This window comes from Rhea americana, unplaced genomic scaffold (genome assembly GCF_003343005.1).
Source record: "Rhea americana isolate MKP2758 unplaced genomic scaffold, rheAme1 scaffold_157, whole genome shotgun sequence".
Classification (NCBI taxonomy): domain Eukaryota; kingdom Metazoa; phylum Chordata; class Aves; order Rheiformes; family Rheidae; genus Rhea; species Rhea americana.
In genome coordinates, this window is record NW_028185672.1 from 382787 (window position 1) to 406057 (window position 23271).

General features: G+C 38.3%; 1 protein-coding gene across 1 annotated transcript in view; it reads right to left on the reverse strand.

Moving 5' to 3' along the window:
• The window catches only part of SNCA (synuclein alpha), a 74944-nt gene that overhangs the window by 40283 nt on the left and 11390 nt on the right, over positions 1–23271 (reverse strand). Inside the window, exon 4 of the mRNA XM_085299927.1 lies at positions 17648–17793. Coding sequence (XP_085156053.1) covers positions 17648–17793 — 146 coding nt within the window. The remainder of the gene's footprint in view (positions 1–17647; positions 17794–23271) is intronic.

Sequence of the window (23271 nt, forward strand, 5' to 3'; positions counted from 1 at the left end):
CATGTCACATTTTAATGACAGGGAAAAAATATCCTGTTTGTTTATAGCCTCTAGAGACTTATTTATAATCATTATTCAAGTATGTAAACCAAACTTTTGGTTTGTCAAGGACAACTACTACTATTTTTCCTCATGCACTTTCGCAAATAATGGTTGAGATTATTAACAGAAGCTTGAGTACTAGAGATCTGCAGCATGAMTTGCCCCAAGAGTAAGAGCTTGGCAGAAATATTTTACAACTATTCTGAATGGAGTCCAAACCAGCAACAATTCCACAGGGAAGCATCCCTCTAACAACAGACTTTGTATAACAGAATAATACACTCAAGTGTAGCCACTCTATTTAGAGACCTGCTTAAAAGCATACCATTAAAGATAATTATTACAAAAGACAGAGCCGTATCACTGATAATTCTGCACTTCCATTTGATCAATTAGACCATGGCACACCTGTGTATATAATCTAGATTGTTATCAACATGCCTCTTCATTTTTGTTGTTTTTCCTGCAAACACCAATTAAATGCTGAAGCTCTACCTTACTGTATAAGCAGCACCGCTGACAGTMGCTCTGTTCTTCAGTGCCTCAGCAGTGCTTCTGTCAGCAAGGAAACTGAAGAGTTCTTTGATGCACTTCTAGTTTAATAGCAAGGTATTAAAGCAATTAACCCTGTCTAGCATTCATGGACAAAGCTAGTAAGTATACATAAGCATCAGCATGCTTTTTTAAGTGAGCACTGTTTTCTCATGTATAACCAACCAGCCAACACATGTCCCAAGATCCCTGCAGGCTACTCCATGGAGTACACAAATTCATGAACTGTTGGACTGTCTTCAGCGCTTTGATAACGAACTGAAGCAGGCTGGGTCTGAGGTCACAGCTGAACACTCCCAGCATCAAGTCAGGAGCAACTACCAGTCACTCTCCTTAACTTCTAAGCTCAAACTTGGATCCTTATAGCAGGCCCTCCAAACTTCTCTTGTTCATTACCCATCCTGAAATGGACGAGGAAACCTTCATGTAAATGCCTCACTCAGAGGAAATGAGCCTCTGTGTAGCTAGTACTGTCCCACAGGGGTCAGTACTGGGTCCTGTCTTGTTCAGCTTACTCATCAGTGACCTGGATGAAGGCACAGAGTGCCTCCTCAGCAAGTCTGCTGATGATACCAAGCTGGGAGGAGTTACTGGTAACACCATAAGGCTGTGCTGCCATTCAGAGAGACCTGGACAGGATGGACAGTTGGATGGAGAGGAACCTCATGAATTTCAAAGGCATGTGTAGGGTGCTGCACCTAGGGAGAAATAACACCCCTGCACCAGTACAAGCTGGGAGCTGACCTGCTGGAAACTCCTGACCTGCTCAGCTCTGCAGAGAAGGACCTGGGAGTGCTGGTGGACAACCACAAGTCAGCCATGAGCCAGCAATRTGCCCTCGTTGCCAAGAAGGCCAATGGTCTCCTGGGGTGCGTTAGGAAGAGCATTGCCAGCAGGTCAAGGGAGGTGATCCTGACCCTCTACTCAGCCCTGGGGAGGCCTCATCTCAAATACTGTGTCCAGTTCTGGGCTCCCCAGTACARGAGAGACATGCCACTACTGGAGAGGGTCCACTGTAGGGCTACAAAAATGACTGGGGGACTGGAGCCTCTTGCGAGCAAAGGCTGAGAGCTAGGCCTGTTTAGCCTGAAGAGGAGAAGACAGAGGGAATGGTACCACTGTCTACAAATACCTTAAGGAAAAGTGTCAAGAGGAGGCAGCCAGACTCTTTTCAGTGGTGCCAGGTGAYAGGACAAGAGGCAGTGAGCACAAACTGAAACACAGGAAGTTGTCTGAACATGAGGAAGAACTTTCCCTCTGAGGATGGCAGAGCACTGGCACAGGTTGCCCACAGAGGCTGGAATCTTCTTGTCTGGATATATTCAAAACTCTTGGATGTGATCCTGTGCAACATGCTCCAGGTGATCCTGCTTGAGCAGGGTGGTTAGATGATCTCCACAGGTCCCCTTCCAACCTCAACCATTCTGTGATGCTGTCATTTCACACTGCAATTTCACACTGTAAACYCCATTTCTCAAGTCTCCATAAACCATGGCACATGCAGAATGACATTTTGTCAGAGTGCAGTGTGTTCTTTTAACAAGGGARCCAGTGATCAACCAGTACTTGCGGCATGTCTTACAAAATACTGTCTGGGGCTGAACCAACCAAATTACTTCCTCTCCTCCGGAAGAGGTTTGAAGAACAAGAGAACCCAAAGTGTCTCAACTACCATAATCTGGAATTGATGATAGTTTCATCCTTCTTTGATGTACTGCATACAGTAGCTTTAAATTCAACCATGACTTTTTAAAGCAACATTCAAGTTATTTTTACAAGCAGAGAACAGTTCACATCAAAATAGAAATTCCAAATTGTCTTCCTTCCTAAACAGAAATTTCAAATTGTCTTCCTTCCTAAACAGTTCTTATTAAAAGGCTATCCTAGGTGATTTTCCTCATTGAATGTTTACTTGTAGCTAAGCATGCCTGACAAAAGCACATAAGTCAACCTGAAATTTACTTCTCCATGGATCATCATCAATAAAGATATTTCTAGCAAAATTATATCTTCAGTTTCTCTTACGTAAGCATTGGCTTGAAATAATGCACCTGTTTACATTTATGCAAGCAAATTTTGATGGATTTAAGTAACTGAAATTGAGTACTAGTGTAATAAAGAGCCTAATTTGACTTTTTAGGTTTGATTTGGAAGAAAAGCAAGAAGGCAAACCAGCTCCATTCTTATACTAAGTTGTCTTGGCTCACAGTTAGTCAGACTGATCTTAAACTGATCAATTCTGACATGTAGTCTGTACGCAGTTAGACTCTGATTTTACTATGATTTATTCTTTATTCAGAGGAAAGTAACTTTCTGCAATACTGTCAAGCATAGTATAAAACACAACTTGGAGATACTAAAAAGCAAGGATAGATGACAGTTTAAGGTTAAGCAATAGGTTACAAATTGGTAAATAGAAACAAACACTCCTGAAACAGTAAACTCCATTGAGAGCAGAGGCACTACTTAAGATTCCTTATGTTTTCTTGAAATTCTTGGCACTTCAGGTGGCACTATCATGTCCAGTGATAGATACTCCCCTTACCATCCTGTTCAGAGGCAGATTAGCATCTAAGGAGGCCACCTTTGCTACCTCAGGATGGCTAGAGAAGTCATAGTAATTTAGCAGGGCAGATAACACCTACGCTATTGCTTTAGATCAGGGGATTAGCTGGTCAAACAGCATGCAATGCACGACAGGCAGATGAAGACAAAAGTCACTATAATCTTGGCAAAGGGACTGACTTGAGGCCCAGTAAGAACAGATTTTATCATAAAAAAATTCAGAAAACATTTAGGTTTAATGAAAGCAAAACAAACATACCATAATGCTATAGATTTTTCTTAAATCCAGAAACTCTGAAAATGACTCTTTCATGCATGCAACTCTACTTACCTACCAGGYCCTCAGAACCCAAATAAAATTTTTCTTCTCCCTGAGGTAAGGCATACTAGTTATGTGAGCTACTGAAATGTCAGCTACACAAAATCCAGCAACATTCAGGCTGATGTGATATTTCCCTCAAAGCAGATTTTGAGCTATAGGAGAAAGAGGATACAACATAATGGATACTGTCCAAGTCCTTTCAGATAAATCAAAATCTTAGCTGAATTTGAATCCCTAGAAAGCCACTATTAAACCCTGCTTTCCTGAACAAAGCCAGAACATGCAAAGCTCTAGTTTTAAGCATTAGGGTAATGATATTCAAAAGCAGTCAGCACTGATAAAATTCTGCCTCAAATAAGTCTCCAGCAGTTACCAATGAGATCAGCATTAGGACTGATGCAGAGTGTTTAAACAAATAGAATTCTGAAATGCAACCTCTTCCTCTATGAGATTAAAGAGAATGATGATGTTCACAAAGCCACAAGCTGGAGGTTGTTTCAGCAAGAATTGGGCTGAAACATTCAAATTCCAGGACAGCTAGACYTCTGGCACCTATTCAGAGCTACTATTTTGCTGGTAGAAGATAAGCAGGTAAGTATAACAGAAAGGTAGATGTGTTGCAGACAGTAATAGAGGCTGACATTCCCATGGAGCCTGGAAACAGAAACAGATTTCTAGAGGGGCAGCTCTGTGGCAGCATCCCATACTCCAAGGAACATGAATAAGAAGTTGCCACACAGGGCCTCAATGTCAGGGGAAGAAAGCTACTCTCCTTCACACACAGCCACTTTCCTTCACTCACTGATCACTCCCACCTCCACCTTTCTATCCTTCCTGAAYCTAAATTGTTCTCATCTGCTTTTGTCTCCACATTGACTTTTGCTACCAAAAAGATGCAGAGAAAACCTTAATTTCTGAGCATTTCTGAGGAGATACCAGTACAAGGTGAGAGAAACCTGTTGTTGCATGTCCTACAATGCATACTTCTAGTTTTAACACTTCATTTGCCCTCTGCTCATGTTCACCTGACTCAAGTACTTTCAAAACAAAGAAAGGAAAAAACTCTCAAAAAAAGTTAGAAGCAAATCAGCTTAAAAAAAAATTTGAAGCATTGTCATTCTACAGACAACTGTATCCTCTATCCTCTGTGCATCTTCCTCCTGAAGTCAAGAAAACCTTTGATAGCATCCATTGCTATAATTAACATCKTGATAAATTCACACATGAATTGTAAAACAGAATCAGGTTCTGACATGGGGTGCATATTACAGCAAATGTRTCACCTGACAGAAGGGACATCTCCCTTCCAATTTCTCCCTGGACAGGATATACACTAAGCAGCTTTAATACATGTATGTGCAAAGTTTCAGTGCCAAGAGGCTAAGCTGCTACCTTCAATGCTATCTTAGTGTTAAGTACTCTGCTATTGTAATAAGAGTCAGAGGGCTAGCCTTCAGATCCTATTTGCAAAACCATCAGCTGCCTTCATCTGTTTGGAGCTTTCCAGTAAGAGTTGGCTCTAAGACCACCTCAGACCTACAAACAGATACAACTTCAATGACCTCAGAGATCTCCAGCTCCAAAATCTGCAACTTTTGTTACTTTATCCTGCCCTCTGAGTTAAAACAATTGCCAAAGAGCACAGTGGAACCCATCAAGGTGTTTAACATACTGGTAGCACAAATTCCAGAGCCATAGGGAGAAGCAATGGCAGTGTTATAAACATAACATCACTTGCTAACTAACCTTGTTTTACCTTTCACTGACACTGCTGTAACCTAAAACATCACTAGTTAGTTATACTTAGCTCTGTGGCACCATTATCATAGAGCACACTACTGCTGTAACAAGACTTAACTAATTGAAATAAGGTGCATCAGCAGCTTTCCAGAGCATTTTGTCAATGGACACCGTCAAGGTGGATTTAGAACTACTTATCCTGATCAACAGTTTTTGTGAACGATTTTTAGAAATGAAGGTGTTCTTTAGTACAGATAAAGCTTTAAGTAATTATGTCCTTCACAGTCCTTCACAGGGCTAGCACAGAGTAACCTGTGGAGGCCATCATCACTACAGCTGTCTTAACCAGCTACATTATCTCATGTTTATTTCCAGTATGACCTATAGTCCTCCCTGTTCCCATCTCAGTCTGCAACTACAAAGTTTGTTTCTCCTTCAGGAGTCCAGTGAAAGATTCAGTTTAGTTGCATCACTTATGTACCATGCATAAAATCTAGAGGAAATTAAACTGATTTGAAGATCAGAGAACCCAGGAAAAGATGAAACAAGCCTTCCGCTACCCTCATATCTTAACTGTTGTCAAGTTTTTTTTTTTTTAACCACTTAATAGATTCCAAAGCAAAATTTAAGTTTACTTTGCTTTTCACACTAATTTCCCTTATTTTTCACCTTAGACAACAGCAGGCATTTACAGAATTCATCCCAACCATAGTACAAAGCACACACCYGTAAGAAAGCCCTGAGAAAAATTTGCAGAGAGAACCAAGTGACCTAAAAGTCATCTCAAATGCATATGGTATGTAGAAGGTGGAAAGTAGTACTGGTAAGTGTTCCCCTTCCTGYGAAGGACCAGCACATCATCCCTTCCAGAAACAGACTATTAAGGAAACATCATGCCATGACCATGCACTATATTTGAATGTATTCCCTCCTTCAAAGCTACTGAAATAGCTATATTTAAAAGCAAACACAAGTTTATTTGAAGTACCATGTTTGAAAACACTTTATCCTCATTTGAAAGGGTTAATTTGAGTTCTTAACAGACAAGAGGAAACAGCAACTGACATAAGTGAAACTTCTAGCAGAAGTCTACACCTGTCAGTTGACAGCCCTGTGCTACACTTCGGAATAATCGCTAATCCCCTCTCTCTCTGCRTATAGGAATTAAACCATCCTCTGCCTTTTGCTTTCAGTTACATACACTCATGCTTGTAATGGGGCAGTACRTAGCCTCTCGCCATGCTGTGGACAAGGAAGAGCATCTAGCAACTAAACACATTGGTCCAGCACCTTCAAACACAGTAAATGCAGTTCAGATAAGTTTAAAAACATGGTAAGGGGAAAGAAGGGGGAAATCTTTCTTCAGTTTAAGGATCAGCATGAAACACACATGTACATCACCTTCCCAGTGACTTCTCTCGACCTGTTAAGAGTAATTTTCTCCAGAAAAAGAAATTAATGCAGCCTCCAGCTCTTGTATTTCTTTCCTAAGGTTTTGCATTTCCAGCTGTAAAAGTCATCTTCCTTAGAGGTGATGGCTTCCTTCAACCATTGTCACTTGTCCTTCTTTGACATGAATAGACAATTACTGTTAGAGGTACCATCTCTGTGGATAACAGTACAATCRTCATATGCAATACTCACCTGACACACTAATTGACTTCCTCCCACCGCTCTACTGCTGTGTACTTCCATGTAGACCAGAATGGCTCCTTTGGGCCATAAACCCATCACAGGCAATCAGAAGTAAAGTCTCTGCCATTGTCTTCTTTATATAAAACACGTGAGTAAAGGGTTACAGTACAGAGGTACAGAAAGAACCAGCTAAAAGCCTCAGGCCTTTAGTCTGTCCCACAGCCCCAGAAGGGAAACCCACAGAGTTGAGGTTATATTAGCAGTTATCAGCTGCCCTAGGTGACATCCCTTTCATACAAAATGGAGAAGAAGGTGGCAAAGACAGACTGAGCAGTCCTCTTAAAAGTGTAAACTCCATTTTATGCATTTCTGAAGGTAGTCTAGAGAGTTCTTTTTTGTAGCTAGCCTACTAAGGAGGGCAAGAARAGTTCTTTATTAGCTGTATCTCCTTATCTTAGGCTGACAGTTTGACAGTTCTAATCCAAACCTGGCAAGTCTCCCAAGTATGTGCTAAGCATGAGCAAACCATTCTGTGAAAGCTAACACCAAAAGCTTGGAGGGCAATGAAAATATCCAGTACATTTCAGAATCAGGTTTTATACCTTTGTTTCACTCATACAAGAAAAATTCAATCTGAGAACACTAGCACTGTAACTCCTACATTTCTTCAGAGAAAATTCCGCATTTGCTACAAAAAAAAAGTTTGAAATCTACATTTACAGATGTATGAGATATTCGGTGCAGCTTTCTCCAGTAACAAACAGCAATCTCTACATCTGTCACAGAACCTTTGAAACAAACACTTTGAAGTAAGTATTTAAAAATTGAAAAGTGATTATCAGTAAACCTTACACAGGCCACTTAAATCTAATCATTAGAGAAGGTTAATACAACTGAACACAAATGAAGCCCACACAGTTTAATGATAGTTTGCTATAGAAAGAGAGATCATTTCTCTTATTTAGGTGCTAGTAGCTTTAGAGAAATCTGCACTGCCACCAGGCTAAGCATAGGATTTGATCTATTAATAAAAAAAGGGGTTTTTTTATAAAGTTCCAAGTAACCATGCTGTATACATATACCTCAAACTGTTTTACTATTAATAGTAATAACTACAACATTGCTTATAATTAGGAAATCTTAATAAAAGCATCGTGCCTTCTTTCCTCCTCYGTTTCCTATTTTAACCTACAGTTAATTTCTAAGGGATGACACTGGACTGAAATTCTGAAAGCAATAAATATTTATCCACAGAGAAATACTGCCTTCATATTTTAGTCCTGAACCATTTCCAAGTTTATGCTACCATCATCACCACAGCAACCCAGGACTTCAGTTCACCACCCATACCTATGAGAAGCTACATCCCATTGCAGTGCTCTGTTGAATAGACTGGCAGACAAATACATGTTGCAGTGCTTTGCTGAAATGTCATTTCAGCACCTGCCAAACTCATAGCCATCTAAAAAACCTGTCAGCTACCGTGCTTGCTTTCTACCATATCAGCAAATACTAGCTGTCTTGACAAATCCTCTGAAAATAACTTCCAGATGGACAATGAATCACATTTAAGRTCCCTGCCATCTTGAATACCTGAACATGGCTTTAACAGCTGATCTTGGTCAGTGGAGGAAAGGAACACTAACATTATGGCAGAGGACACTAACRAGTCCACTATTGTAATGCAGTGATGTTTGTAAACTTATAAAAGTCTTCGAAGATTATAGAAGTGGTGTTTTCACACACAAGTCTGCACAGCTACTGCAGGTTACATGAAACTTTGCCTCCCAAAACAGACTTCTTCATGCAACAGTGGGCAAGAACAGAAATAGTTGGTGTGAATATGAATCATCCCCAGATGAACTTAAAACATATTCTTCTCAGCAGGCAGCATCTTCCTGAATATTTAACTTGCATTTGGCAACTCTATTTAGAGCAGGAAAAAGTACACTACTATGAACATTGCATGAAATCACATAGACTGATCCCTAGGAAAGAATGCAACACTCGAACAGAACTGGTGTTACGTTAGCTTGACAGACTTATATAACAAAATATCCTTCTGCACACAGTGAATAGCATCACAAACAATACTACAGGGGCATATTAAGTTAGAAAGAAAATCAGATGAAGGTGGAAAGGAGACCTCAGGAATGAATAAGAGGGGGAAAACAAGAAAAAAGCTAAGTGTACAAAGAAGCAACCCCCCTAGCATATATGCAAAAGTCAGTCTCCTGATAAAAGGATAAGGGGGGTGTTCTCTGCCTCCCCGACTTGGAGAAAAATGAAGCACTGCTCTCCTGTATCTGTATATTTTAACTCTCATCATGTAAGGGCACTGAACTACATCTCCAGAGGTCCTTTCCAACCTCAACCATCTGTGCTGTGAAATACATGAACACTTCATAGCCCAGAGCACATTCAACCTTTTATCAGCTAATAAAACCCTTATTTTGGGGGATCAAAGAACAAACACATACAGTTTAAGGATGTGAGCTACATTATTTGTCCAGGGTCAAGCCACGACTGTAATTACTAGAAAGGAAAGAGCAACATGAAGCCAGAATAGCTACCTGAACTAATTAGTAATACTTTTGCTAATTAGTAATACTTTATGTTCAGAAATACTGAAGGCAGCAGGTAGACTTGAAACATCACTAGTCAAATGTTAACCAACAGCAGGAAAATCAGCAGGATATCCAGAAATCTCATGAGACCTTTAGATTAAACTTATTTGTTCCTTCATTAATGAAGGGCAATAAATTCCAAGACATTTAGATAACAACACACAAGCTGTCTTGTCAAGTAACTTCTGGTTTAGTCAGATGTCAATGCATTGAAATGCATGCTTAGGCATTGTATTCAGAATATGGCCTTCCTTTAAATACTATTTTGCCCTCTAAAAAAAAAATATTGACAGTATGCACCTTACTGGAAAGGCACTTGTTCTGCTAACCGGAGATGCTAAGCACAGACTGTAATTCAAAARTCTTTAATACTGACCAGTAAAAACTGGAACTCCAGCAGTCCTATCTGGGATCATCCGTCTTTCCAATCTCTCCCCCTTTCTAAATAGTATTACTTGCTATGCATACTTATTTCTATATTGCTCAGCYTAGCTTAAGATATTTCAAGTAATGGCATTTGAAGGACATAATATGATATAACTTATGTCTAAAGTGCTATCAGAAGATGTACTTACTTATCTGAGAGGAAAGCRACAGTAAAGATTCTATGATAAAGCAAAATAAGAGACAAGCATGGAATTTCCTGGTTGGTTTTGTATTTTTTGTTCCATGTTAGGTCACTTYCATGACCTTCCTATTTACTAGCCTATCTTCTGTAAGCATAATTAGCATATTTCACCAAATAAAATTGTGTGCAAGTTTAAGACCACTACAGTAAAAATTATATGCTTTTTAACAATACTATAATATCAGCATATACTACTGCATCTAAATCAAGTACCTGGGCTTTCCTACATACAGACAAACACCAAAATTCAACAGTGAAACCAAATTAAGGGGCCTCAAATCCAACTATTAAATTTTAGAACAAGTTACAAATCAAGAAATCAAAGCCAATTTTATTCCAAAACAGCATGTCCATATAAGAGCTTAACATAGTCCCACAAATCTACTCAAAATTTACACATCTATATAACCTCAATTTCCTCAGCATTTCCATCCAGAAAAATCCACTGCCCTCAGTGAGGACATTGACTGTGCAGGGAAAGCAGATTCAGATCTTCAGTATCTTTTACTTATATATGCCTTACTATTGCCAATAAATCGGGTTTTTTTGCTACTTGTTTCAATAATAAGGATTAGCTTTTCAGTTGTTCCAATATAGATATTTTAATGCAACACACTGACATTTTAAGACTTGGAAATGTTCAATCCCCAATAAGAATAGCCCAACCAAAATACATTAGTCCAGATATACTGTAATCAAAAGAAACAAGTCAATTCACTGCTAGTCCTGCTTCCTTCACAAATTCTAAGAAACAGCTTACAAATGCTTTCTCTTTAGAAGTCTTCCATAATTCAACTGGTGACCATGTGGATTCCCTAATGTGGAATCTTTCCCTTCATTAGCCCATTCTGAATCCATCTACAGATATTAAAAAAAAAAAAGCAAGCATGAATCAGTATTTCCTGGTAGGTATCCTTTGTTTTGCAGCAGTCATYCACATGCTATATATAAAGCTAGAGATAAAATGGGATAGGAAAAAAGTAACCCTATTAAGTTGTGTACTTCATATACTTTGCTTTAAGAGAAGCTRAGAGCAAGTAGCATAAAGGATACTCAGATGCTACTACACAAGCAGCCCTACTACCAGGTTTCTTCTAACACCTCAATATGGCTTCCCCAAAGACATGTTTTCTGCCAGCTATCCTACAGGAAACCACAGCATACAAGTTTTCCAAGAGCACAGAGCACTTCTGTAGTCACCCCCACACATTGAACATGGGTGTCACTATCAGAACCAGTCAGGCCCGTGCTGAATATCCAAAAAAGCCTACCTTCTGCCTAGCACCACAAGGCAGAACTGGCACCGCTCACTGTGCAAGCACAGAGGGTTAGATGCTTGGCTGCTTGGCAGGCTCACTAGAAATATCATTTGCATACGTTAAATCATGGGCTTACCCATTCTCTACTGTAATCTTATTTCAGGGCYGTAGATGGTAAGAAGTAACAAAGTAATGAAGGAGAACATACTGCTGCCTCTCCTCAGCCTGCTTGCACTACTGAGTCTACTGAAAAGCATCAAGTCCAGAAGCTAGTAAGGTAAAAGTTTTTCTTTAGCTGCCACACTTAAGTCTTAATAAAGTTTCCTTCCCTTATTCAAGGCTTGCCTTTCTCACAAAAGCTCTACTTCAAACTGGGGAGCTGAGTCAACCTGCTTATTTCAYCAAGAAATAACAGTTCAAGTCTCATTGCAATTCATTCACACTTACTGTCCTGCTTTGTGTTGGAATCTGTTAGCCTCTTGGGACACCAACTAGCTAACAGCATAAAAAAAAAGGTGAAGGACTCCTTAATTCCCCTTCTGAAGGGGGAAACAAGGCATCTCCTCAGACAATGCCTATCCTATCTCTGTTCAATAGCTTTTCCTTTGTATTTCTGGGTTAAAGTTTAAGATCACTCATCTTGCCTATGAACTGGAAAGACAGGGAGCTATGATCCTTCAAAAAGCTGAGCATTCATTCTGTAAAGCATAAAGAAACTAGGTGAAAAATCATTCTATCAAAWCTCATGGTTTCATCTAAAATGATTTCTGCCACAGTAAGACCTATTTGGAGTATTTACAAAGGGTATAAAAATAAAATTAACAAGATAATAAAAAATTTCAGTGTGGCATTTCAGTATTATAGCAGAGAAAACTGCAGAACATTCATCTCAGTGGAAAAGAAACAAACAAAATAAAATGCTTAGCACCTGAAAAATGTAAGACATAAGACCTTTATACTGTATGCAGGAGCCTACTAAAATAATGAGAACACTTTAGTGTTAGGCATGTAAAGGTGACTACTATCCAAGACAGAATCACAGAATCATAGAACTGGTAAGGTTGGAAGGGACCTCTGGAGATTGTCTAATCCAACCCTCGAGTGAGTGGCCCATACAGGGATCAAACCTGCGACTTTGGCGTTATCAGCACCACACTATCAATCAAGTATTGATCACAAGTTTCTGGATATTTCAGCATAAACTATATATAGAAGGATTTCTAAACAGATTTCTGCATTCTTTAAACAGTTAAATTGTGTAAGTTACCTCTCCATTTTTTATTTTATCTACAAATGGTAATTAATACCTTTTGGGGAACACTCAGGAAGCCTAGGTTCCATTAAGAAATGATAAAACAAATCTTTAGAAGATGCAGTATTATCCATATTTCAAATTTTAATAAAATAGATAGGAAACCTCCACTGCCACTGAAAAACAGATTTTCAAAAGCACTTACAGGATTTGCATCCCTTCTCCCATTAAGACTGCTCAGCTGAACAAATAACAGCTGATTGGAGAACACTGATGCTTGGTATCTTAATTAAAACCAAGTTGCTCACATCTCAAAATTAGGGTGTATTTCATCATGCTTTTATTCTCAGCAGTGTACAACATCTCATGGAGCTTCCCTGTAAAAAGGAAGAAAAAGGCTTCTACATATTGGCATATTTGATGACAGTGATTCCCCAGAAGGGATTCACCCCAGCCCTTAGTAATACATTATGGGTCAGTAGAAAAGTTTGATTGATCATGAGACTAATTATTCCAGCCAAATTAAGCAATCCTCTCCACTTGTGTACTTCATTGAATATTCTTGATAGGACACTGAATTATACAGAGTCCCAAGAAATACAGGATGGGAAGAARGAAAGAAAATATAGCAGAGTTACCATTATTCATTCTTCTGTATTCATTTTCACAATAAAAGCAACTAGCAAGGGCTTTTAGTTAAATAGCATTTCCCATTGAAAAAAATTGCCTAATGTTTAAGCTTGCAATCAAATTTATGGTCATCTTTTTCTTTGAAAGACTTAAGTCAATGAGTTATACTATCCAGTGTCTGCTACTGTAATTCTATRTTCTTAAGTGCTATCCAGACTGTACTGTGCTAAATTCAGAGYCACTATGAAAAGCAAAGGCATTTAACAGATAGATACCAATCATACTCTTAAGAAGGCCTGCTACTGCATAACAGCAGGCTCATCAGTGCAGGAAGTCCATCTAACTATCTTTGCATCATACTCAAGCACCTTTAGGCTTGAGCTTACTTGAGGATTTTTTTGGTGCTAGAACAGTACAAGTACCTGTTATTCATCACAGAAATAAGAATGTAGCAGAGGAGTTCTTCTTGAGATGCTAGGGAACCAAAAACATGGAATAACATGAATTTAGTCAGAATAAGAACTTTAAAGTGACTCAAAGTAAAAATGGCAAGCCTTATAATCTTTAATCTGTTAAGTAGTGCACTATATACTGGATAATCACTACCYATGATCCCCTAATACTAAGTGGGTCTACTACACATGTTTACTGGACTGAAAAACAGAATATTCAAAGAATCTCATAGCTTTCCTCAACTTAGAAAGACAAGTTCATTGCTCCAGGAAAAGTAGTTTGGTTCAATCTTCTTCCTTCATTTTTTACATCATTAATTTAGAAGCATGACTTTGTGCACATAAATGAAATAGGTACAGGCACAGAACATGCTGAAAGTAGATGTATTATTTATATAGTTCAGCATTTCACTTTTCTTCTCTTAACAAAAAGAGAAAGCTTTTCCACTCCCAAGAGCCACAGTCATTACAAGTAACAGTATTCTTGCTGGCAGCATTTCAGATTAGGCTCAATTTACAACTTGTTTATAAAGAGTTAACCCATTTTTAATAGGTTTATGCTAACTACAAGTACATATTAAAAATGATTCATGAGTAAATGCAATCCAAAAAAAARACTTTGGACTCAAATCTTAAGAATTGGCTTGCTATTTATTAAAACATTACTTGTAGTATTCTAACAGAATAACTAATACAAACCTAAGAGCAGTAGCTATCCTTATTGTATACAACAAGCGAGTATCTTCCAAAGATTCAATCCTTTAGGGAGCTCTCAGCATGCCACTATTTAGTCAGCTCTGTCAGTCTCACCTGTCACTTTGCACTGCCTACTTACATTGGTTACAGTGGTGTTAGGATGAGGGCCAGACAGTTCAGTATGCAAGCAGCCCTCCAGTCTGGTCTCCAGTTGGATGATTGTTTTTCATAGGCCAAAGCACTGTGCAGAATGGCACACAGCCAGTATTATTAAAGACTACACTAGGCAGCCTTGAACAGACATAAGTTTCTCTAGAAAGCATTTTACCAAAAATCTGCCAACCATTTCCTTTGCACAAACATTCCTGTATCAGCAGGTAAACACACACGTGCCATCTGACCTCACCTTGCTCTTTAATGAGATGGTTGAAAGTCAAAACCCAGACAGCTGTTAAGCCACAAGAAAAATGCCAATCAACACTGGATTACAGGCTTTCATACACGCAAGCAGATCACAAATAAGAAACCCTAGCAATGGCCAGTTTAGACCAACTTCTAGGCACGTTTTGCAAGATCTGATATTTGTATCAGTCCCCAATACTATCACTGATGGCACATAAACAGACCTCTGCAGTTGCCTGGAAGCCTGATGAAGTTAACAACAGTCCACATAGCCTCCAGAGACCCCTTCCAACCTGAATTACTATCTAGTTGCTGTATTCAGTTGCAAGATAAACCACGTGGGTGCACGTGAACTGAAAGAGAATCTATCAGAAGTTCAGGGGCCAATCAAACTAACAGGTCATTAGTCAATGCCTTATAGTCTTCTGTGGAAAAAAAGTCATCCTGCAATGTTGCCTGTGTTCATTTCTGTTATAACACGTACGCAACTTACTGTGCAAGCAACATAAGCTTCCATCTTGCATGTGGGACACACTGTCATTTGCTTGAGCACAGCCAAAAATGGATGTCCATAGCAAGAACAATCTCTCCAAAGGCACTGGCTAGATATACTCAAGCTCAAGGAATGAATTTGCTAATAGTGGCCTCTTATGTCCAGAGGAGACTAGATTAAGGATGCGACAGACAGATGTAATTTGACAAAGTCAAATAGGTATTTCAATTGTATGTGTTCTTACTTTCTCTTATTTCAGAAAGACCTACCATTTCTTACAAGGGACATATATCCAACTTCCAGGCTAGAAGTGTTCACTGGGACAAAGCTGCCCCATACCCATGGTCTGTATTCTGAATAGCCATACCTGGACCCCATCCAAACATCAGTTTACCAGGAAAATACAAGTCTCATGTACATGCCTGAATTGTACACAAGTAAAAATACTAGGTTTTAAAATGTCTGATGTCTGACCTTAACATTTTCAAGTGGCTTTTCATCCCTTGCAAAACTAGTAGGGCAGTCTCAAAATATTCCAGGAACTGCAGGTATTAACCAGCTAGATGAGCACACCCCATAGATAACTGAGAATATCAATCTAAACAAAGTCTGCATCAGGAATCAAATGAATGGTTTTACATATTTAAATAACAAAGCCCCGGTTCAAAATAATGATGTTATTTACAAGGCTAAGGAACAATAGGCAAGCACATTATGGACCTTCTTTAATTTCACAGACATGATTTCCAAATATGAAGCACGATGGGAAATCACATTTAAGATTTCTAGTGTATAGAACAAAAATCAGTATAGAATTTTCCATTAAGTGCATATTAATGTTATATTAAGATGAAGAAATGCTATGTGTGCTCAACACTGAAGTTAGTAACTGCATATTACAGCAGTGATACTTGTAAGACTGAGTAAAKGGTTTCAAGAGTTACCAGAAAAGAACGTAATTCCCTGTGTAAAGCTACTGAAGAGATCTGTAAACTTCAGCAAAAAGTAAGGACAGACTACTGGGGTCATTCTRTACTCATATATCCCCTGGCAATTCCTTAGATTCTCAATTCTGAAAGTCTTCAGTACAGTTTATAAAAAAAAGAAATCAGATATAAAGAAAATACTGCTTTTCCCGTAGCAATTGAATTTAAGGAAAATAGTACCACCTCCCCTTCTCTCCTTCCCCCCCACCTCAAGAAAAGCTGCTTTGAAAAAGAACAAAACAATTTGTAAAATGTTTTCAAGACCAGCCAACTGCAGTGGGACAAATGCCTGTTCACAACATAACTCCACTTTTACCTTCCTTCTCTAAAGYACCAGTAGGATTTTTAGGTCAGAGAGAAATATGCTTCAATTGCAGATAAGGATAAAGAGCTTTTTTAAAAGGATTCAGTTTTAACAGCTTATCTAGATATTAAACAAAAAAATACACCATTGAACTGCTTARTTCATGTGTGGGTTAATATTAATATTCCCAATACCCTTATTTTTTCCTAACACATAAGCATCCACACACAAAACAGTACAAAAGGAGATGATTGTCTTTTGTCTCCAAACACTGGCATACATGCTTTAGAACACATCATTCCCATCAGCTATCAGGAATCCTACCTTCCCCCAATGTAACTGGAAGAATGATTGCTGTATACCTAGAATAAAAATGCAGTAAATGCATACTGCAYACTAAAACTTCACCTCTGAAGAGATCTACATTTGTTTGTACATGATGTGTCAGAACAGAAATTAATCTGTAGAGCTCGAAGTAGTTCAGAGGCATTTTTGAATTCACATTTTATTTATTGAAGACAGGAAGTCTCCATTTAAGTCTTATTTTAGATTCATACATTTTCAAAGTCTAAAGAAACAAGCATCCAATAGTGAGTGTATCGGTACATGATCCTTTCTGCTTCTCATCTGAGGAGGATACAAATCGTCTCAAACTTCATGATCCAGCTGCTTAGTCTGTCTGTTCTAGAGAATTCCAATTCAGTCCTGACTATTTGCAAAACAGTTTCACATTCAATAGTTTAGCAGTCTTACAGGTGCTGGCTCTCACTACAGGCAGCAAAGGTCAGAATCATCACTGGAGTACACTAAATGATGTTTAATATTAGACTTCTCAGAAGAGCCAGAAGTTAGATACCCAGTCCTATTAAAGYTCCTAAATCCTGCAGGCTGCTCAAACTAGACAATAAACAGCAGGAGGCTTTGTTATTCATTTGCTTAGCCTAACAAGCCATCCTGCATAAATACCACTGACAATCCAAAAGACATACTTCATCTCTCACTCAGTCTAAGGAGGCCACTCAAATCCCATTTGCTTCAGCCAGAAAAAAATCATAAACAAACCTGTTTAGCCAACTGATCCTTCTTCACCAAGCCAGTAGCTGCTGCAATGTTCCCAGCTCCTTCCACTGTCTTCTGGGCCACTGCTGTCACTCCTGTCACCACAGCACCCCCAACATTAGATACTTGCTCTTTAGTCTTCTCAGCCACTGAGGAGAAAAATATACACACACATATATATTATGTACGAATACATTACAGCTCTGGGAGCCGTAAGCTACTGACACATTCAATTTCCAAGTTTTACTGACAGCAAGCCATCATGAAAAGCTGTGGGGCCATTATACTTCTTATACCCCAAGTGGATSATAAGAAATGAGACTATCAATCTGGTAATACTGGAGCAGTAATAAAGGCAGAAATAAGGTGTATTTGTGGCTCAGTTTCTTTTGCTTGAAAAAAGACATTTGCCATTTCTATTCACATAGTTGTACCATGGGGAAGAAAAGTCATTGCTTAAAAGCCCTTATTATGCCCACATCACTATATAACATACAACACTTGCATTCAATGTAGTACAATAGTACAACTTGGAAGTGCATTCCATTTAGCCCACAGAACACACTTGCTATATGTTATAGGGAGTGGAAGATAACATTTCTTATGTTAGACCCAAAAGCCACTAATTATTCTTTTRTTTAAAACATACCTGATTATTAAGCTGAGCAACTGTTGCTCAACCAGAGGTTAACACAACCTTTTATCTAATTTTTGCCCCACTGCTGCTGTTTTTATCCATAATGTACTAATCCACAAAAAGACTGAATGAGCAAAAGATGCCAAAACAAACTAGATTAATAACTGACTTCAAAGCCCCAGGGAGACTACAACTCATTTAGCCTGCATATACATTAGTGGTTGCTGTTCTGCCTTTCAGAGTATTACATGACTCTTTCTGCACACTCATTCCCATGGGCTCTCTCCTGCAAGCAGCTTGCCCTGTAGTGGAGTCATTAAGAAGAAATATCAGATGACTTCATGCCTTAAAGTTACASGACCAGATTTGCAGAAAACCTGAGCACCCACTTAGTTATTTAAACAAGGGACTGTTCTTCAAAAGCATCCAACATCAACCATTGTAATGCTAACTAATTCTATGCTTTTTCCTAGCTAAAACACTACCTGGTCCATAAAACATTCATAACCCTAGACACAATCTTGATGTATGCAGACTGGACTCTGCTAAGCAAATAGACTACTTTCTCAAAATGTTTTTGAATACACAGATTTCTATAGATTAGATTAATTCCTCACATAAAGAGCATCAGCTGTCCATATCACAGGGTACACTGKAGAGATTGCTATAATTAGCATTAAATAATATCAATTAGGCAGCAGCTTGAGAAGTAAGCAATGTGCTTGTTATGAGGTTTTAATAAAGACCTGAATAATAAGTATCTGCTGGCTGGAAATGGAGGCAAATCACTTAACTGTCTCATTCTGACTTTCAATGAAAAGTTAGTAATGAATTATGAGTATTATTTATATTATGACCAAAACSAGGAGCTTTAATTATAAAGCAGGACAACACACACCTCAGTAGGTTTCAGTTTTGCTCTTTCCCTTTTTCTGGTCTCATTCCTTCTGCAGGAAAGGAAAGACTAAACTAACAGAAGATATGAAAAGGGATCTTTGCTAACATTTTCTTCTGTGTTAAGTTTTAGTTTTTAGGTATAGACATGTCATACACTATTTTTTGAAAACTTCTTCCTTTCCCAAAATACACTGAACAACAGAATATTTAACAGACAAATTTAGCAGGCTTGATATTGTCAAGGGATCATATGCTCAGCTGCTCTAAGYAGACTGATCCTCTTCCCTTTGATAAAGGGATAAGGTACAGCTGCATTGTGTTCATTGTAAATCACGGTTGATTTTCTTATCAAAAATCTTCCTCAAACAATATCAGTAACAAAACACGAAGAAATAGTCAAATTTGGTGCACTGTGGATGCCTTAGATCAGCTGCAACATAGAATGCCTAATTCCTGATGTCACTATTATAACCACACTCAGATTGTCATTGTGGCAAGTATGACCACCTATCTAAAGCATCTGTCCAATGACTGYAGTTTCCCCTATGAGGATGTTTTGGGAAATTGCCTTTTTTTTTGTTTGTTTACATGTACTAAGACTTTTCTAGAGTAATCTGTATCTGGAAGGAGAAAATACTTTGGACAAAGAMTCAGGCTGCTAACACTTATTGACACAAAAACAAAATACCTGATAAAACAGAAGTAGTATATTTAGATGTTCTTCAGCTTCTTCGCATAAGAAAACWGACAAGAGGTACCACTGAAGAACTCATTTACCGTATCACATAGTGCCACCAGTTATTTTCATGGTCCTCAGGAAGTTGTGGTAAGCCAAAGTACCAAATTATATYTCTAACTGTGGTCCATAAGGAAATAAGTCAAACAAACAGAAGTGCACAAAAATTGCAGATGTTGAACATTTCCTCAAGTGTGAGCTTGCTTCTGTGTGTACAAGTAAAGGCATATAAATGTACCATCTGACAYTGTCTCTAGTCACTGCAGAGAGAACCGCCAAATCATTACTCCAGGCAAGCTGGTAGTAATCACCGACCTCAACAGTCATAATCATATGCCACTCAGTCAATAGAAATCTACCTTCTTAAGGAAAGCTGTGTTCAAGAGACAAGTCTTAAAGTGTCTTCACCTTAAAAGAACAAAGCAAGCTGTTCTCTACAGAACATAAAGCATGTCATGCAAAGCATGGCATCCAAGCAGCATCTCCCATCTGAAACGTAGTTCTTACACACTACATTGGCTCTGTCAGACATGAATTGAGGTATTTTTTCTTGAGTGAAAACTTCAAACACACAGAAGTTGATGGCCTTAAATGAGATTTAGGGCCCAGTTTACAAGTACACCTGTATCTACTTAAAATATTGGGGCATTTCTAGATATCTAAAGATGCTGAAAACTAAAAGCCTAGCATGTTAAATATTTCATAGCAACTTATCTCTTGATATCAAACCAGTAAGTTAGTTTTCCAGTAAGACACCTTCACAGCTCAAATCTTCCGAAGGACAAATCCAGCAAACTACACAGTTTAAATTTAAGTGTCTCCTACCACTAGAAGCGTAAAGTCCTCTATCCTATTTGTAAGGAATACATAAACACTAAGTTGTTACCAGATTGGTTCTATAAATAAGCTGTAACTCTAATCTTTCCGCTATGGAACCCTAGTGATCGAGGAAAAGAAAATGTAGGTTTCCAATCTTGCATATTTTACTGCTTACACTATGTAGTAATAAGGGAAAAAGCATTAAGTGCAAACAAACAAATCAGTTCAGAATGCAGTTGGTTGATAAMTAGTTAAAATCAATCTGCGTATCACATTGTATAAGTGGTCTTAAATCAGTAAGTCTTTAAGCTCATGTCTGCTTTGCATCATAGGACAGAGTAAAACCAACTTCTAGAGCTCTACAGTGCTATAGCTAGATGACTTCTGCCAATCCATGGAGAGATYTCCCAGCCAAGTGAGTGATCTTAGAACAGCACACAGTGATCACGCTAATGCTAACTTTGAAACTGCAATTCTAATACTGACTATAGCATTCCGCTAGTCATTCTGCTCTTCAAGCTTTCTTTTCCCTGCTTACTAGGGAATATAGTTTAATATAATGCATTAACATGAAAACTTCTGGAACAATTTAAAATGACAACTTTTCATCCAGAGTTACTGTATGAATATTGGAAGTAAACATATGATCTTTGGATAATGAAATTATCCAGAACAAAATGGTAATTCATTAAGTATATGCCTTGTATATGTATTTGAGACAAAATATTGTATGTATTTACAAAAAGCTACTAATACGCTGAGGGTTCTTGTATTTACCTGTCCTCTAGAAGCTATCTGATGGAGTAAAGACAAAAGCAGGAATATCAACACAAGGAGATTAAAAATATTTAAGAAAAGCAAAAATGATTAAATAAGAAATGCAGAAAAAAGCTGACTATGGTTCCTGACTGTTGAAACTGTTTTTGTTCAGCTTCAGGAAAYTAGCRCGTGGTTGAAATATTGRTGCAGAGGGCTTTTGTGCTCTGATCTTTWATGTAAATTAGTTTTTTACTTCATCTGGTTACTAGGAAATAGTAARCACTGAATCATAAATACTGTACATTTCTGGACACTTATCCATGGGAGACTAACAAGAGGGATGAATTACACACTTGTAGTCAAAGGTCAAGCATGTTTATTACGATGCCAAGCAAATCAAACACACAAGCTAATGCCATAAGACCAGTAAGCAAGACTTCCTCTTTTCTCAGAGCTAAAGATAGTGACCTGAGAAATTCTTGTTCACTACATTCCTGTGAATTACAATGAGGCATCTTCATTTTACAGTGTCTTGATGCTGTTAAACCTGGTACAATCAGGTCATACTTTAAAGAAACTCCTCAATCTAATCTTTCTGGATTTGGAAAGCCAACTAAAAAGCATATTTAGTTTCTAAGCACTTAGAGGCATGTCAGCTCCTGAGTCCATTCACCAGCAAAGGAGTTTTAAACCAGAAGCTATTCAAAAAAACAGGAAAGCTAGTAAGACCTYGGAATTTAAATAGGGTAGAAAGGAGTGGTCATACACTCATTCAACCTTGTCAGGAAAGATTTCTGAACTGCAGATAGATGCTCATAATTTCGCTTTCACATTTTGACAAGGTGAAAGGCTAGACTGTAAAGCCTAGTGACGAATGTTTCCCCAAAACACACTGCTGTCATGCTCAGTTTTAATATTAATCTCTCATGTCACTCTTAGAGCACCCCAGTCTTCCTGTCCAGGTCAGTATCTGCAAACAGCATCCAGAGCTTTCAGTGATAACAAAACTTACTATTTCTCCCCAACAAAAGGAGGATCTCACTATAAACTCGTTTCCCTCAAGAAGAGTAAGTGGCCATCATTCCCTCTCCTCACTGGCCTCCAAGAGGATGATCTCTCTAAGCATCATCTAAAAGCTAGCAAACAGAGATGCTTACATAGGCCAATCCTGTAAAGCATGCATACCACAGGCACACACAATCAGAAACACATTTTGTTCTACTATCCTGATTTGTATTTGACCATCTCCAATCCCTCAAATTGTCTTTCTTCACATGAACTATTCAATTTTGTCTCAGGTTTCGCATAAAATTAATACCCTAGGGCATTAATAAAAAAACAGAATTAACTCACTTCTGTCCTATGAGAAGAGACAAGTAGGCCTTTGAGTCTTCAAAAGGCAGTTATCTTACAAACTTAAGGACATTTAAATAAATAGATTTGATTTCTAAGACAACTTCACTAACATTTCTTAGAGGATTCTCACATTGTATTTCATAGCATCATTACAGTCAATCCAAATTTTGACCTACCATCTCTGCTTTTCAGAAAGTCTTCATAGGCTTGCATCATCTTTTTAGATATGTAGTAGAGCTGTTTCTCTATTCTTATACTATTTGACCCATCCTGTTTTATTTTGGAAACCATGCTCTGTATTTATCAATTTCCCTTTTCTCACTGCCACATTACAACTTGCATATATTCTACCCATTGTCATTCAGCCACTGCCTTCTGAGTTTAATAGCCCAGAAATACGCAAACTACAGCACAACTTGCATT